We start from the raw sequence: 16,020 nt of genomic DNA on the forward strand, positions 1-16,020 counted from the left end.
TTATTTCTCAACGTTATTTTGAGAATATTTTCGTGGTCCATTAACACTTTAGTGAGAATAGTAGTGATAGGGAGTTGAGATGATAGATAACCATGTGATGTGTAGAGGCACAGTGTTTCTGAGATTGTACCATACCAGCCTGCTTATTCCAGTATGTGGTTCAGTTGGAATAATTTGCATATGTATTTTTTATTTAAAATGATTTCTGGGGGCTTCAGAACAAGCATTATGTCCCAAACCCCTTGGTCGCTGTCAACCAGAAAGATGAATAATTCAGAAAGCATGATACAGTTTAATCAATATAGTATGTTAACAAAATACAACTACTTCATCACATTTTCCTGTGCTGCTCTTGGCCCTGTCGTTATCATTGCCACAACCAGAGTCATTTGGTACAATTACTAATATCTTCCTCTATTGCAGTGGTATTCAACTCGTACACTACGAGGTCTGGAGCTTGCTGTTTTTTTGTTTAGCCCTGATAACTAATTGCACACATCTGTTGTCTCAGGTCTAAATCAGTTCCTGATTAGAAGGGAACAATGAACAAATGAGGTGGAACTGGCTTCGAGGTCCAGAGTTGAGTTTGAAGGCTCTATTGGGAGCGCGTCTGTGTATTACTGTCAGTAGTTTGCCTAACAGCATCATGGGAGAATGAGCAGTGGTGCTTCACCATGACCACAACTCCTGATTTTGACTCCTCTCCAGATGTGCAGGCTATGATATTAGCCCTACCTATCCTATCTCATACCTAAATGGTAATTATTTATTCATCTAGTAACAAAGGGGCTCGTTCACGATGGTGCTAAGTTACAGAATGTAGAAAAGATGATTATCTGACATGATCAGCCTTCATTGTGGAGATACTCCTCATTCTCAGACATACGACAATGTTTTTTTCCCCAATGGTGGGTTCTGGCTAGTAACGTGGGCTTTGTTTGCTTGATGGATCACAAGAAACACCAAAGGTCTTTAGGCTCCAAAAGACCGGGCCAAAACAGTTCTTGGAACTGACACTGTCCAGTAGTATCTTTTCTCAAGACACGTCTTTTTCTGTCCCTGTCTTCTGTAATCTCAACATCCCTCTGTAGGTCTCTCATAGCAGGTTGACCTTCGCCACAACCTGTTTACAGCCTGTCCGGGCATACACCCGGCCCCATACCACGGGGTAGTACTCTATCTCCCCCGCCAGCCTCTCAATGTTGGTACGGTCCGGGTAGAACCCCTCCCTCATCATCTCATCCAGGAAGCACTCCGTCACGTGACCTTTCTCCAGCAGGGTCAGCGGTATGAGTTCAGCTTCTGCCCACAGTGGGTGGAGCATCTCCAGAGTGTTCCGCAACAACGGGGTCAGCTCCTTGACGAAGTTGCCATGGTACTCAGACACGGTCATCATGGAGTCGCTGGAGGAGTTGTGCAGCAAGTGCTTAGTGATGTGATTGTGTCCTTGGTTGCTAAGGAACAGGTAGACTGCGTTAAGGTATTCGTTGGAGAGCTTTGATTGCACCAGATCCCGCAACGCATCAAGCAGCTCTGGGTGAAGGTGCTCTGCTTCGTCAAAGATGAATACTGGAATTTTCTCCTCCTCCTCTGCTCTCAGCACCATCTCCGACACTAAGATCGTCAGCGCTCGGGCGCATCGCCAGGCGTCATCCTCCAGGGGGCAGTGGTGCAACACAAAGTACTGGAGAACCAGGGGCTCCCCCACCACCGAGCGGAAGTGCCCAGCCAGGAGTCTCCCTACGTGGCTCTTCCCCACGCCACTGGTCCCATGTAAGGAGAGGACCAGGGGTTTATTGTGGACGTAGGTAGAGAGGTAGTCTCTTAGCTGGGCTAACAGAGCCTCCATCGCCCCCTGCTGGCCAAACACCTCCCTACATAGAGTCTTCTCTAATCCCTCCAGGTCATACCTCAGGACATGGTCGTCAAGGTTTTCTATGGCATTATACACCTGTATGGAGGGAGGGAGGGATAAAGTACAGAATGAGACATAAGTACACAAAGAGGAAGATGAAGATTAACCTCACACACATACACATTACCTGGAGGAAGAGGATGGTGCAGAGGAGGAAGAGGCAGTTCTTTGCTCGGCTGTGTTCCTTTACGACGGGGGCCCTGCACCCCCCTCCACTGGGGAACATGACCCGCCGCGACCTCTTCTTCTTCTTCTTTTGGAGGAGCAAGGACAAGGTCGTGGTGGCGCTGGAGGGGGTCAACCCCTCAAAGGTGAAGATTTTGGGGCTGGTGCGAACAGGGGCCCCAGTGAAGAGACCAGCCCCTACCACTGGCCCTACTCCACCCAGCCCGGCTAACTCCAGCCGTCGTTTCTTCATGGTCTGGTATTTCTGTCTAATGCGAACCACAGCACGTAGAGAGGATGAGAACTGGTAGAAACTCTCAGCACCTGTCCATGACCCCCTCTTTTCACTCTCTCCTTCGCTTTCTCCTTTCTCTTCGCCCATCTCTCCGTCTGTCTGGGACTCCGACAGTCTTTCATAAACATCTTGGTCGCCCATCTGAGAGAGAGAGAGACTTTAATCATTAAATTACAGTCACAGTGAATTATGATCCGTTTTCTTTTTTTAAGAGGACGGAAAAGATACCTAGCCAAGAAGGAATGCCAACTATTGAAGAATGTACTTGTAGATGCATTTAACATGCTATATGCTAATGTATCGGTTATGGTGTTAGATTTACTATAGTCGTAAAGTTACATGGAAAAACCCAGAGGGTTACAGCTTAGCCACTGAAACTGAATTACTTCTTAAACTTTCTAAACTAACTTGCCTGTCACTGAACAAATAGACTGGTAAAAAATATCCAATATTACACATGCTCACATATGTCAGTATCAGATAGTACCTGATAAAATGATCTGGGTGTGTAATTGTGTCAATATATTTGACAAATATCCTTGTTGAGATATTGCAACTCGTGGATATTGTGTAATCCTTTCAGGCCATATATGTATGTGCAAACAGTCGCATGTGACTGTAGTCAAACCTGGTGTGTAGTGCTATCCTCAGCCATTTCCTCTAGTCAGATATAGGGTCAGATCCTAAGAAGTAGCAGTATGTGAGAACTCATTTCACGTAATGTGACTCAGTACATTAACATTCATCTACGAAGGTTTCAGAGCATTTTTTTCTGCTGATTGACAGATAAAGGTTACGGGAATAGAAGTGAAGCCATTGATCATATTTTGCAGTTCAGGCAAGAGTTCTGAGGCAAGATTTCAGCCCACCCCAACACTTTCTGATAAGGAGATCAGAGACTCGAACGTTCTCCAACAGAACATACTTTTTTCAGCATCCCAAAACACACACATTTCTACAATCCTATATTGGCCTGTGTGTCTCGAGAGAAAGTGCTTGGAGGCCTATAGTCCACTACTGGTTGTGTAGCACCTTGTGTGGCTGATTACGTTCATTCTTTGCCACAATATAGTAATAACACGTATGTTATTTCAAATCATTATAATGCATTTATTTAATAATTACAAGTTGTTGTAGTTTTACAGAGACACACAACTATTATGACAAGGAGTTAATTACAGGGACTTGGTCCTCACATATTTTTCAGATGTTCCAGCTGAAATAGGTGACCTCTACTCTCCACCAAAGAGAGGTTTTTCCACACAGGGGATCACACAATGCACAATGATGTTCACTCAGTTAGACATCATTACTTACTTTAGTTTAAAGTGTGTTATGATGGCCTCCTGAGTGACGCAGCGGTCTGAGGCACTGCATCGCAGTGCTAGAGGCGTTACTATAGCCCCGTTTCATTCCTTGGCTGTGCCATAACCGGCCGTGGCCAGGAGTCCCAAAGGACGGTGCACAATTGGCCCAGCGTCGTCCAGGTTATGGGTGGGTTTGGCCAGGGGGGGGTTACTTGGCTCATCGCGCCCCAGCAGCTCCTTGTGGCTGGCCCGGTGCCTGTAGGCTGACCCCGGTCGCCAGTTGAAAGGCATTTCCTCCGACAGATTGGTGCGGCTGGCTCCGGGTTAAACTGGCGGGTGTTAAGGGGCACGGTTAGGTGGGTCACATGACTCCACCTTCGCCTCTCCCGTTGGGGAGTTGCAGTAATGAGACAATATCAAAAAGGGGGTAAAAATAAAATTTAAATACAAAAAGTGTGTTATGTGAACAAAACATATTTTGAGAGAGAATGAGGTCATGAATTCAACTAATTTGCTTACTCTCAGTGCATTCATAAAGTATTCAGACCTGTTAACTTTTTCCACATTTCGTTACGTTACAGCTTTATTCTAAAATGTATTAAATAAATAAAAATCCTCATCTACACACAATACCCCATAATTACAAAGCAAAAACAGGTTTTTAGAATATTTAGCAAATGTATTAAAAAGAAAATACAGAAATACCTTGTTTACATACACCTTAGCCAAATACATTTAAACTCAGTTTTTCACAATTCCTGACATTTAATCCTAGTAAAAATTCCCTATCTTAGGTCAGTTAGGATCACCACTTTATTTTAAGAATGTGAAATGTCAGAATAATAGTAAAGTGATTTATTTCAGCTGTTATCACATTTCCAGTGGGTCAGAAGTTTGCATACACTCAATTAGTATTTGGTAGCATTGCCTTTAAATTGTTTAACTTGGGTCAAATGTTTTGGGTAGCCTTCCACAAGCTTCCCACAATACGTTGGGAGAATTTTGTCCCATTCCTCCTGACATAGCTGGTGTAACTGAGTCAGGTTTGTAGGCCTCCTTGCTCACACACGCTTTTTCAGTTCTGCCCACAAATTTTCTATAGGACTGAGGTCAGGGCTTTGTGATGGCCACTCCAATACCTTGACTTTGTTGTCCTTAAGCCATTTTGCCACAACTTTGGAAGTATGCTTGGGGTCATTGTCCATTTGGAAGACCTATTTGCGACCAAGCTTTAACTTCCTGACTGATGTCTTGAGATGTTGCTTCAATATATCCACGTCATTTTCCTGCCTCATGATGCCATCTATTTTGTGAAGTGCACCAGTCCCTCCTGCAGCAAAGCAGCCCCACAAAATGATAGTGCCACCCCCATGCTTCACGGTCGGGATGGTGTTCTTCGGCTTGCAAGCCTCCCCCTGTTTCATTTTTGTTTCATCAGACCAGAGGACATTTCTCCAAAAAGTATGATCTTTGTCCCCATGTGCAGTTGCAAACCGTTGTCTGGCTTTTGATGGCGGTTTTGGAGCAGTGGCTTCTTCCTTGCTGAGCGGCGTTTCAGGTTATGTCGATATAAGACTCATTTTACTGTGGATATATATCTTTGTACCTGTTTCCTTCAGCATCTTCACAAGGTCCTTTGCTGTTGTTCTGGGATTGATTTGCGCTTTTCGCACCAAAGTATGTTCATCTCTAGGAGACAGAATGCGTCTCCTTCCTGAGTGGTATGACGGCTGCGTGGTCCCATGGTGTTTATACTTGCGTACTATTGTTTGTACAGATGAACGTGGTACCTTCAGCCATTTGTAAATTCCTCCCAAGGATGAACCAGACTTGTGGAGGTCTACAATTTATTTTCTGAGGTGTTGGCTGATTTCTTTTGATTTTCCCATGATGTCAAGCAAAGAGGCACTGCGTTTGAAGGTAGGCCTTGAAATACATCCATAGGTACACCTCCAATTGACTCAAATAATGTCAATTAGCCCATCAGAAGCTTCTAAAGCCATGACATCATTTTCTGGAATTTTCCAAGCTGTTTAAAGGCACAGTCAACTTAATGTATGTAAACTTCTGACCCACTGGAATTGTGATACAGTGAATTATAAGTGAAATAATCTGTCTGTAAACAATTGTTGGAAAAATTACTTGTGTCATGCACAAAGTAGATGTCCTAAATGACTTGCCAAAGCTATAGTTTGTTAACAAGAAATTTGTCGAGTGGTTTAAAAACGAGTTTTAATGACTCCAACCTAAGTGTATGTAAACTTCTGACTTCAACTGTATGTATTGCAAATTCGTTACATATTGTACAAATTGCAATTCATAACATATCATTCGAATTTTAATTCGTAACATATAAGAAATGGATGATGGACATCAACAAACTAATACATACACAGCAAATTCTCCTGTGTTTTTTCAACATTGAGAGTGTGTCAAACTTTAAACTAGTCCAGTGTCTATAGGAGTCCACACCTTTCACTGTTAAATTAATAGATTAAACCATTCTTTTGACTTTCAAGTGAATTGTAGTGACCATCCATGACGCTATTTGTTAGTTAAATAAAGTCCACCTGTGTGCATGATCTGTCACATGATCTCAGTATATATACGACTGTTCTGAAAGGCCCCAGAGTCTGCAACACCACTAAGCAAGGGGCACCACCAAGCAAGCGGCACCATGAAGACCAAGGAGCTCTCCAAACAAGTCAGGGACAAAGTTGTGGAGAAGTGCAGATCAGGGTTGGGTATAAAAAAATATCAGAAACTTCGAACATCCGACAGAGCACCATTAAATCCATTATTAAAAAATTGAAATAACACAACAAACCTGCCAAGAGAGGGCCGCCCACCAAAACTCACGGACCAGGCAAGGAGGGTATTAATCAGAGAGGCAACAAAGAGACCAAAGATAACCCTGAAGGAGCTGCAAAGCTCCACAGCGGAGATTGGAGTATCTGTCCATAGCACCACTTGAAGCCATAAACGCCACAGAGCTGGGCTTTACGGAAGAGTGGACAGAAAAAAAGCCATTGCTTAAAGAGAAAAATAAGCAAACACGTTTGGTATTCGCCAAAAGGCATGTGGGAGACTCCCCAAACATATGGAAGAAGGTACTCTGGTCAGATGAGACTAAATTGAGCTTTTTGGCCATCAAGGAAAATGCTATGTCTGGCGCAAACCCAACACCTCTCATCACCCCGGCAACACCATCCCCACAGTGAAGCATGGTGGTGGCAGCATCATGCTGTGGGGATGCTTTTCATCGGGGACTGGGACTGGGAAACTGGTCAGAATTGAAGGAATGATGGATGGCGCTACATACAGGGAAATTCTTGAGGGAAACCTGTTTCAGTCTTCCAGAAATTTGAGACTGGGATGGAGGTTCACCTTCCAGCAGGACAATGACCCTAAGCATACTGCTAAAGCAACACTTGAGTGGTTTAAGGGGAAACATTTAAATGTCTTGGAATGGCCTAGTCAAAGCCCAGACCTCAATCCAATTGAGAATCTGTGGTATGACTTCAAGATTGCTGTACACCAGCTGAACCCATCCAGCTTGAAGGAGCTGGAGCAGTTTTGATTTGAAGGAGCTGGAGCAGTTTGTGCCAAGATGTGCCAAGATTATAGAGACATACCCCAAGAGACTTGCAGCTGTAATTGCTGCAAAAGTATTGACTTTGGGGGGGGGTGAATAGATATGCATGCTCAAGTTTTCTGTTTTTTTTGTTTTATTTCATGTTTGTTTCACAATACAAAATATTTTGCAAAGTGGTAGGCATGTAGTGTAAATCAAATGATACAAACCCTCCCAAAAAATCTATTTTTATTCCAGGTTGTAAGGCAACAAAATAGGAAAAATGCCAAGGAGGGTGAATACTTTCGCAAGCCACTGTAGACTGAAACAGCTGTTTCAATAACGGGTGCAATAAGTAACAGATTGGATTAGTTTAAAAAAATCTATGTTATGTGTATTTGAGTAGCATAACATTAATTCATCAATTAATGTTCATGCAAAAACATACATATTGAAACAAACAATACATTTGCAATAGAGCATGCTGAGAAATATGATAATGGTGGGCGTGGTTTACCTTTAACGCTGGTTATTAACACCAACACTAGGGTAGTTTTACACCAATGAGTGTTATTTTAAAGAGTTAATTTAACACCTGAATCAACACTAGAAATATTACACTGAAAAATCAACACTAGGTAACACCGGCCAATTTGCTGCGTACCATACAAAACATAACATATCATACTAAATGGAGGGAGATAGATTTACTTTTGATATGTTACGTCTACCCCTGAGTCCAGGTTGCCTTCACATGTACAGGTAGCGAGTGGCCTGAGAGGTGATGTCTCCATTCCACACATTCTACAGGCAGGGCTCTCCAACCTTGTTCCTGGAGACCTGCCCTCCTGTAGGTGTTCGCTCCCCAGTTGTAACTAACCTGATTCAGTTTATCAACGAGCTAATTATTAGAATCAGGTGTGCTAGATTAGGGTTGGAGTGAAAATCTACAGGAGGTAGCTCTCCAGGAACAGCGTTGGAGAGCCCTGTTCTAGAGCCTTTCCCTGGCTGCATTCCAGAAGCTTTTTGTCCCTCTCCCAGACCCTCGCTGCTCTCTGCTGACTACATTTCCTTCCTAGCTCACACACACTGAAATAGAGAGCAGCATAAATGTTCTTCTGTGTCTTGTGTAACATATAGGTTGTCTTGTGTAAGGCAGAAACCAGAAGTTTGTGGCTTGTTTTTTGAATGATTTTAAAACACACTAGATCTCACTTCACATAACCTGTTTCCATTGCTGCACATAGATTTTCAAGTTCTGGTTCTGTGTTTTACGTGGAAGCTTTTCTAACCGTGATTGTGTGTGTGTGTGTGTGTGTGTGTGAGAAGTTGGCCAGAGGCCTAGAGACACAGCTGCAAATACCTCACCCAGAAACCCGTGTAAGCAAGGAAGGCGAGAAATAGGAGAGAGAAGATGAGGAGAATAGAATGCAGAAAGAGATATTCTGGAAAACCAGTCTGCTTACCTTGAACGAATAGGTAATAGCAAGCCTCCTATAGACTGAGTTCTTCACTAGGCTCGCTCCATGAGTTTTGTGGGGAGAGAACAGTAACCTCCTTCTGTGGAACTCTATCACTGGATAGTGAGCTGGTTTCAGAGCAACTACAACTACGATACCACTCCTCCTATCTCTCTATCTCACCCTCCCAATTCACACTTCTGGCCTTTGCAGACTCCTCCTCTTCCTTCCTCTTTTTATCTTTTTCTCTCTCTTTCACCTTCTCTTTCTCACTCACTCGCTCTCTCTCTCTCCCTCTTTCTGTCTTTCCACCCACTATCTCCCCCCTCCGGCTCTTCCATTCATGTTGTTGAGATGAGGGTGAAAATCAGGCTATTGTGACTCTCCTCCTAGTCATGTACCTAATGACCTTTACTCCCAGCCCGCAGTCATGGATAACTTTGTTTAATTAATTTGTTTACTTTGTTAGAGGTCCTCTGCTGGGTGGTGGGATAAATGTTTGCATATTTTATGTAATTTGCCTCACAGCAAATATGAGAAGAGGAGACCGACACCCAAGCAGTGGGAAAACTATTAGGGCCTTCATAACGTAAGATCTATGTGAACGTGATGATTGGTAGCCAAGAGCTCAAGGAGAGCTTTTCATATAATAACCAATCATAACAATAACGGAGTATATGACATAGATAGTTGGTAGCAGAGAGCCCATGGAAAGAAGCTGGATATTACGCCCGGTGTCGTTTTGCATGTTCAAGTCATGAGTCAGTCAGTGACCTTGTTCTTATGAACGGTTGTCATGGTTGTGAACAAGGACGACCTTTAATACAATACGGGCTCTCCCCTTGAGTTATTTTCTGCTATTGTAAGTTGTTTATGTGTAAATAAACCATAACAAAAACATCACACGATTAGGTTCCCTCCAAATCCATTTCATACAATAGGTTACATTCCACAAAAGTTAGAGTTTTTGTCCTGTGATTGAAATAACTTTGCACTAGCCCCAGGCAACATACCTTTTAACACCATGCCTATTGCCTACCTCTCCTCATCCTTCAGAATGCCTCTGTGTTAATGTCACAAATGAACATGATGCTGCTAAAGAGAACAATTCAGGAAACAAAGTGTTATTAATTGCTGAGAGGGTGTGAGTGTATTATTAGCGAGTTTGGGTAGTAGTAGAATGTCTGTGTGTTATTAAAGGCCCAATGCAGCCATTTTTATCTCAATATCAAATCATTTCTGAGTAACAATGTAGTACTTTACTGTGATTGTTTTCAATCAGAATGGTCAAAAAAATACAAAAATAGCTTCTTACCAAGAGCAATTTCTCAAGCAAGGACTGTCTGGGAAAACTGAAAACAGCTGTTATTGGCAGAGAGGTTTGGAACTCTCTTTCTTATTGGTCTATTAATGGTGACATCACCAGGCAGGCCAAAACTCCATCCCACAGAAACAGGCTGAAATTTCAGGCGGTCTTTTCAGACAGCTCTTACATTAAAAAGGCAATATCATAATTTTCACAATTTCACAGTATTATTCCAAACTCATAGTATGGGGAAATAAATAAAACACAGAAAAATCACAATTTTGACTGCACTGGGCCTTTAATGAGTGTATGTTAATGAGTTTAGGCTTGGTATGGTCATTTTGAAACAGGAAAAGGGTCCGTGTGTTTTATGTGTAGATTAAGAATTAACTCTCTTTTTTTGTAAGTAATCACTGAGTTAACCTTGTCTTGCCTTCACTTTAATGTCTTAAGGATCAGAGAGAAGGTTAATCTCCTTCAAGGTTGGGGTCAATTTAGTTTTCAATTCAGGAAGTGAGTTATAATGATATTGAAATATCTTCCTAGAAAATGTACCACACTCTGTATATATACTGTACGTGTCTATCACATGGAAATAACCACAACCCACAGCTACTGTAGCATTGTTCTCTCACTGGCAAATCGCATAGTTCTGGGCTTGACTCTATGACTCACAGTTTACTCTCTTTAACCTGACTTACAGCTTAATTTACCATCTTTTCGTTCCCTTTACACAGAAGTCACACAGAAGTGACTGGGCAGCCTGTGTGGGTGGTAAATAAAGTATCATTTAAAAGGAGGCCCTTTCTAGGATGTCTTAATTTTGACTATCATGAACCTTTGAGGAACTTGTAAAACAACACTGTTACAAATGCATGGAGGCTTGTTGTGCAATTAAACTGAACATCTTTACTTCAGACCAACATGTTAGCAACTCATACAAACTCGTTTGACACCCACCGGTGGCGGTCGGTGCCGTTTAAGATGAGGGAGGATGGTATTTTGTTTAATGAGCATGGCCTTATTTCTATTACAGCATATTGGATGACTGTCATTCATATTCCATTCACCCGGCTCAATGTAACATTGATAGGTTTAGGCTACTACATGATACTCACATTTTCCCTATAACCATCATGAGGTTGCTACAACCTAGCCTATGAATGAAAGTTCACAGCGTATGTGCACAGGTCGAAATAAATTTGAGTAGTCAGGGTGACAAACATTGACACATTCAATACCGCCTTGCACACACTTGCCTGCATCTAGCTGATATAGGGTGTAATCATTAGTCCAACAGTTGCAAACGAGAGTTTCTATTGGACAAATTCAGGTATGTTTATCCCCGTTTCGTTCCCTTTGCTTCAGTTTAAGATTTTTTTTTTACAGAATCGGTGGAATGATCACACGCAAATACAGTTCACTTTCATAGCAGCCACATACAAACAGCATGATCCCTGTGATCGTTGTATAATTCCTTCTCCCATCTACGCGCTCTCCTCCTCTCACCTTTTCCCTTCGCTTGTGGACTTCAGTGCACAACACATCAGCTGTCTTTGACCAGGCAAAAAAAAACGTTCCAAGCCAAACCTTCATATCATAACCGCTAACCGCTACACACAGCCTAAATCGTTATCACCCTATTAGCTAACGCCATAGTCACTAGAACTACTAGAACTAATGCGTTAGTAAACCCAAGCAGTTTAGCAGTTACACTGGTGGGCCCTAGTGGCAATAAATTTATAAAACCAAAAGCTTACCTTGACTTGGAAGAGTTCCAGTGTTGGAGAGCCATAACCATGTCACCAAATAAAAAATAAAAAAATAAAATAAAAACACTATTTTGCAATTCAGGTCTAGAGTAGCCTCAACAGCCCTCTGTAAGGTAGCACCATGGTGTAACCGGAGGACAGCTAGCTTCCGTCCTTCTCTGGGTATATTGACTTCAATACAAAACCTAGGAGGCTTATGGTTCTCACCCCCTTCCATAGACTTACACAGTAATTATGATAACTTCTGGAGGACATCCTCCAACCTATCAGAGCTCTTGCAGCATGAACTGACATGTTGTCCACCCAATCAAAGGATCAGAGAATTAATCTAGTACTGAAAGCATAAACTACAGCTACCACTGCAGTGCATTTAATGTGGTGAGTAGTTGACTCAAAGAGAGAGAAAGACAATAGTTTAACAGTTTTGAAAAAATGTATTTCTTCAGAAATTAAGGAGAAGCAAGAAAGAGAGAGAGTTGTCATTTTTTTCAGTTTCACATACTTAGCTAGCAAATGCAGCTAGCTAGTTTAGCCTACTCAAACACACTGCTCAAACAGAGGGATGTTTTGTTAGCTAGCTGGCTATGACTATCCAACACATCATTGGAACTCTTCCAGGTCAAGGTACGCTTTTGGTCTTTACTAATTTATTGCCACCGGGGACCGCCAGTGTAAGTGCTAAACTGCTTACTGACTGTACACTGTAATGATACTGCATGACTGTAGTGAGTTTACTTACGTGTTAGTTCTATTAGCTATGTTGACTATGACGTTACTTTAGCAAATGGTGACAACGATATAGGCTGTATGTAGCATGATATGGTTTGGCTTGGAAAGATTTTTTCACCTGGTCACATACAGCTGATACATACAGTTTCATTAAATAGTACACGCAAAACACCAATCTCAGCGTCAACAGTGAAGAGGTGACTCCGGGATGCTGGCCTTCTAGGCACTTCTAGGCCCCCACTTCCTTATGTCTGAAACACAGGCTTCTAGCGAGGGTAATTTTGGGTTCTGGCCTGGTTTAGATCTTATCTGTCGGAAAGATATCAGTTTGTCTCTGTGAATGGGTTGTCCTCTGACAAATCAACTGTAGATTTTGGTGTTCCTCAAGGTTCTGTTTTAGGACCACTATTGTTTTCACTATATATTTTACCTCTTGGGGATGTCATTCGAAAACATAATGTTAACTTTCACTGCTATGAAGATGACACACAGCTGTACATTTCAATGAAACATGGTGTCTTATCCTCCCCTCTCATCCTGTCTTATCCTCCCCTCTCATCCTGTCTTATCCTCTCCCCTCTCACACTGGGATTCTCTGCCTCTAACCCTATTACAGGGGCTGAGTCACTGGCTTACTGGTGCTCTTTCATGCCGTCCCTAGGAGGGGTGCGTCACTTGAGTGGGTTGAGTTACTGACGTGATCTTCCTGTCTGGGTTGGCGCCCCCCCTTGGTTTGTGCTGTGGTGGAGATCTTTGTGGGCTATACTCGGCCTTGTCTCAGGATGGTAAGTTGGTGGTTGAAGATATCCCTCTAGTGGTGTGGGGGCTGTGCTTTGGCAAAGTGGGTGGGGTTATATCCTTCCTGTTTGGCCCTGTCCGGGGGTATCATCGGATAGGGCCACAGTGTCTCCTGACCCCTCCTGTCTCAGCCTCCAGTATTTATGCTGCAGTAGTTTATGTGTAGGGGGGCTAGGGTCAGTTGGTTATATCTGGAGTACTTCTCCTGTCTTATCCGGTGTCCTGTGTGAATTTAAGTATGCTCTCTCTAATTCTCTCCTTCTCTCTTTCTTTCTCTCTCGGAGGACCTGAGCCCTAGGACCATGCGTCAGGACTACCAGGCATGATGACTCATTGCTGTCCCCAGTTCACCTGGCCTTGCTGCTGTTCCAGTTTCAACTGTTCTGCCTGCGGCTATGGAACCCTGACCTGTCCACCGGACGTGCTACCTGTCCCAGACCTGCTGTTTTCAACTCTCTAGAGACCGCAGGAGCGGTAGAGATACTCTTAATGATCGGCTATGAAAAGCCAACTGACATTTACTCCAGATTATTATTTGACCATGCTGGTCATTTATGAACATTTGAACATCTTGGCCATGTTCTGTTACAATCTCCACCCGGCACAGCCAGAAGAGGACTGGCCACCCCTCATAGCCTGGTTCCTCTCTAGGTTTCTTCCTAGGTTTTGGCCTTTCTAGGGAGTTTTTCCTAGCCGCCGTGCTTCTACACCTGCATTGCTTGCTGTGTGGGGTTTTAGGCTGGGTTTCTGTACAGCACTTCGAGATATTAGCTGATGTACGAAGGGCTATATAAAATAAACTTGATTTGATTTGATTGATAGTGAGTGCTGCAACTGAGGACAGACTTTTATGCGCTATGTGCTTCAGCATTCAACGGTCCCGTTCTGTGTTTGTGTGGCCTACCACTTCGCAGCTGAGACGTTGTGGTTCCTATAAGTTTCCTCTTCACAATAACAGCTCTTACAGTTGACTGGGGCAGCTCTAGTAAGGCAGATATTTGACAAACTGACTTGTTGAAAAGGTGGCATCCTGTGACAGTGCCGTGTTAAAAGTCACTGAGCTCTTCAGTAAGGCCATTCAACTGCCAATGTTTGTGTATGGAGATTGTATGGCTGTGTGCTCGATTTGATACACCTGTCAGCAACGGGTGTGGCTGAAATAGCCAAATCCACTCATTTGGTATCCACATACTTTTGTACAGTGGGGAGAACAAGTATTTGATACACTGCCAATTTTGCAGGTTTTCCTACTTACAAAGCATGTAGAGGTCTGTAATTTTTATCATAGGTACACTTCAACTTTGAGAGACGGAATCTAAAACAAAAATCCAGAAAATCACATTGTATGATTTTTAAGTAATTAATTTGCATTTTATTGCATGACATAAGTATTTGATCACCTACCAACCAGTAAGAATTCTGGCTCTCACAGACCTGTTAGTTTTTCTTTAAGAAGCCCTCCTGTTCTCCACTCATTACCTGTATTAACTGCACCTGTTTGAACTCGTTACCTGTATAAAAGACACCTGTCCACACACTCAATCAAACAGACTCCAACCTCTCCACAATGGCCAAGACCAGAGAGCTGTGTAAGGACATCAGGGATAAAATTGTAAACCTGCACAAGGCTGGGATGGGCTACAGGACAATAGGCAAGCAGCTTGGTGAGAAGGCAACAATTGTTGGCGCAATTATTAGAAAATGGAAGAAGTTCAAGATGACGGTCAATCACCCTCGGTCTGGGGCTCCATGCAGGATCTCACCTCGTGGGGCATCAATGATCATGAGGAAGGTGAGGGATCAGCCCAGAACTACACGGCAGGACCTGGTCAATGACCTGAAGAGAGCTGGGACCACCGTTTCAAAGAAAACCATTAGTAACACACTACGCCGTCATGGATTAAAATCCTGCAGCGCATGCAAGGTCCCCCTGCTCAAGCCAGCGCATGTCCAGGCCCGTCTGAAGTTTGCCAATGACCATCTGGATGATCCAGAGTTGGAATGGGAGAAGGTCATGTGGTCTGATGAGACAAAAATAGAGCTTTTTGGTCTAAACTCCACTCGCCGTGTTTGGAGGAAGAATAAGGATGAGTACAACCCCAAGAACACCATCCCAACTGTGAAGCATGGAGGTGGAAACATCATTCTTTGGGGATGCTTTTCTGCAAAGGGGACAGGACGACTGCACCGTATTGAGGGGAGGATGGATGGGGCCATGAATCGCAAGATCTTAGCCAACAACCTCCTTCCCTCAGTAAGAGCATTGAAGATGGGTCGTGGCTGGGTCTTCCAGCATGACAACGACCCGAAACACACAGCCAGGGCAACTAAGGAGTGGCTCCGTAAGAAGCATCTCAAGGTCCTGGAGTGGCCTAGCCAGTCTCCAGACCTGAACCCAAAAGAAAATCTTTGGAGGGAACTGAAAGTCTGTATTGCCCAGCGACAGCCCCGAAACCTGAAGGATCTGGAGAAGGTCTGTATGGAGGAGTGGGCCAAAATCCCTGCTGCAGTGTGTGCAAACCTGGTCAAGAACTACAGGAAACGTATGATCTCTGTAATTGCAAACAAAGGTTTCTGTACCAAATATTAAGTTCTGCTTTTCTAATGTATCAAATACTTACAGTGGGGCAAAAAAGTATTTAGTCAGCCACCAATTGTGCAGGTTCTCCCACTTAAACAGATGAGAGAGGCCTGTAATT

The 16,020-nt window shown here is 43.3% G+C and overlaps 1 protein-coding gene across 1 annotated transcript; it reads right to left on the bottom strand.

Annotated features, from left to right (window-relative positions):
* Positions 1-8: 8 nt before the first annotated feature.
* LOC120025665 (torsin-4A-like) lies at positions 9-8,928 on the bottom strand. The gene is made up of 3 exons (XM_038970216.1): positions 8,723-8,928; positions 2,043-2,516; positions 9-1,951 (listed from the first exon to the last, which is right to left on the bottom strand). Exons 2-3 carry the CDS (start codon positions 2,514-2,516, stop codon positions 1,097-1,099), a joined length of 1,329 nt encoding a protein of 442 aa, XP_038826144.1. The 5' UTR covers positions 8,723-8,928; the 3' UTR covers positions 9-1,096.
* Positions 8,929-16,020: the final 7,092 nt, after the last annotated feature.

This window comes from Salvelinus namaycush, chromosome 31 (assembly GCF_016432855.1).
Source record: "Salvelinus namaycush isolate Seneca chromosome 31, SaNama_1.0, whole genome shotgun sequence".
Taxonomy (NCBI): domain Eukaryota; kingdom Metazoa; phylum Chordata; class Actinopteri; order Salmoniformes; family Salmonidae; genus Salvelinus; species Salvelinus namaycush.

Coding starts and splice junctions, on each gene's coding strand:
- LOC120025665 (XM_038970216.1), bottom strand. CDS start 2,516: ATGGGCGACCAAGATGTTTATGAAAGACTGTCGGAGTCCCAGACAGAC. Junction 1,952..2,042: donor GCACCATCCTCTTCCTCCAG/GTAATGTGTATG, acceptor CCCTCCATACAG/GTGTATAATGCCATAGAAAA.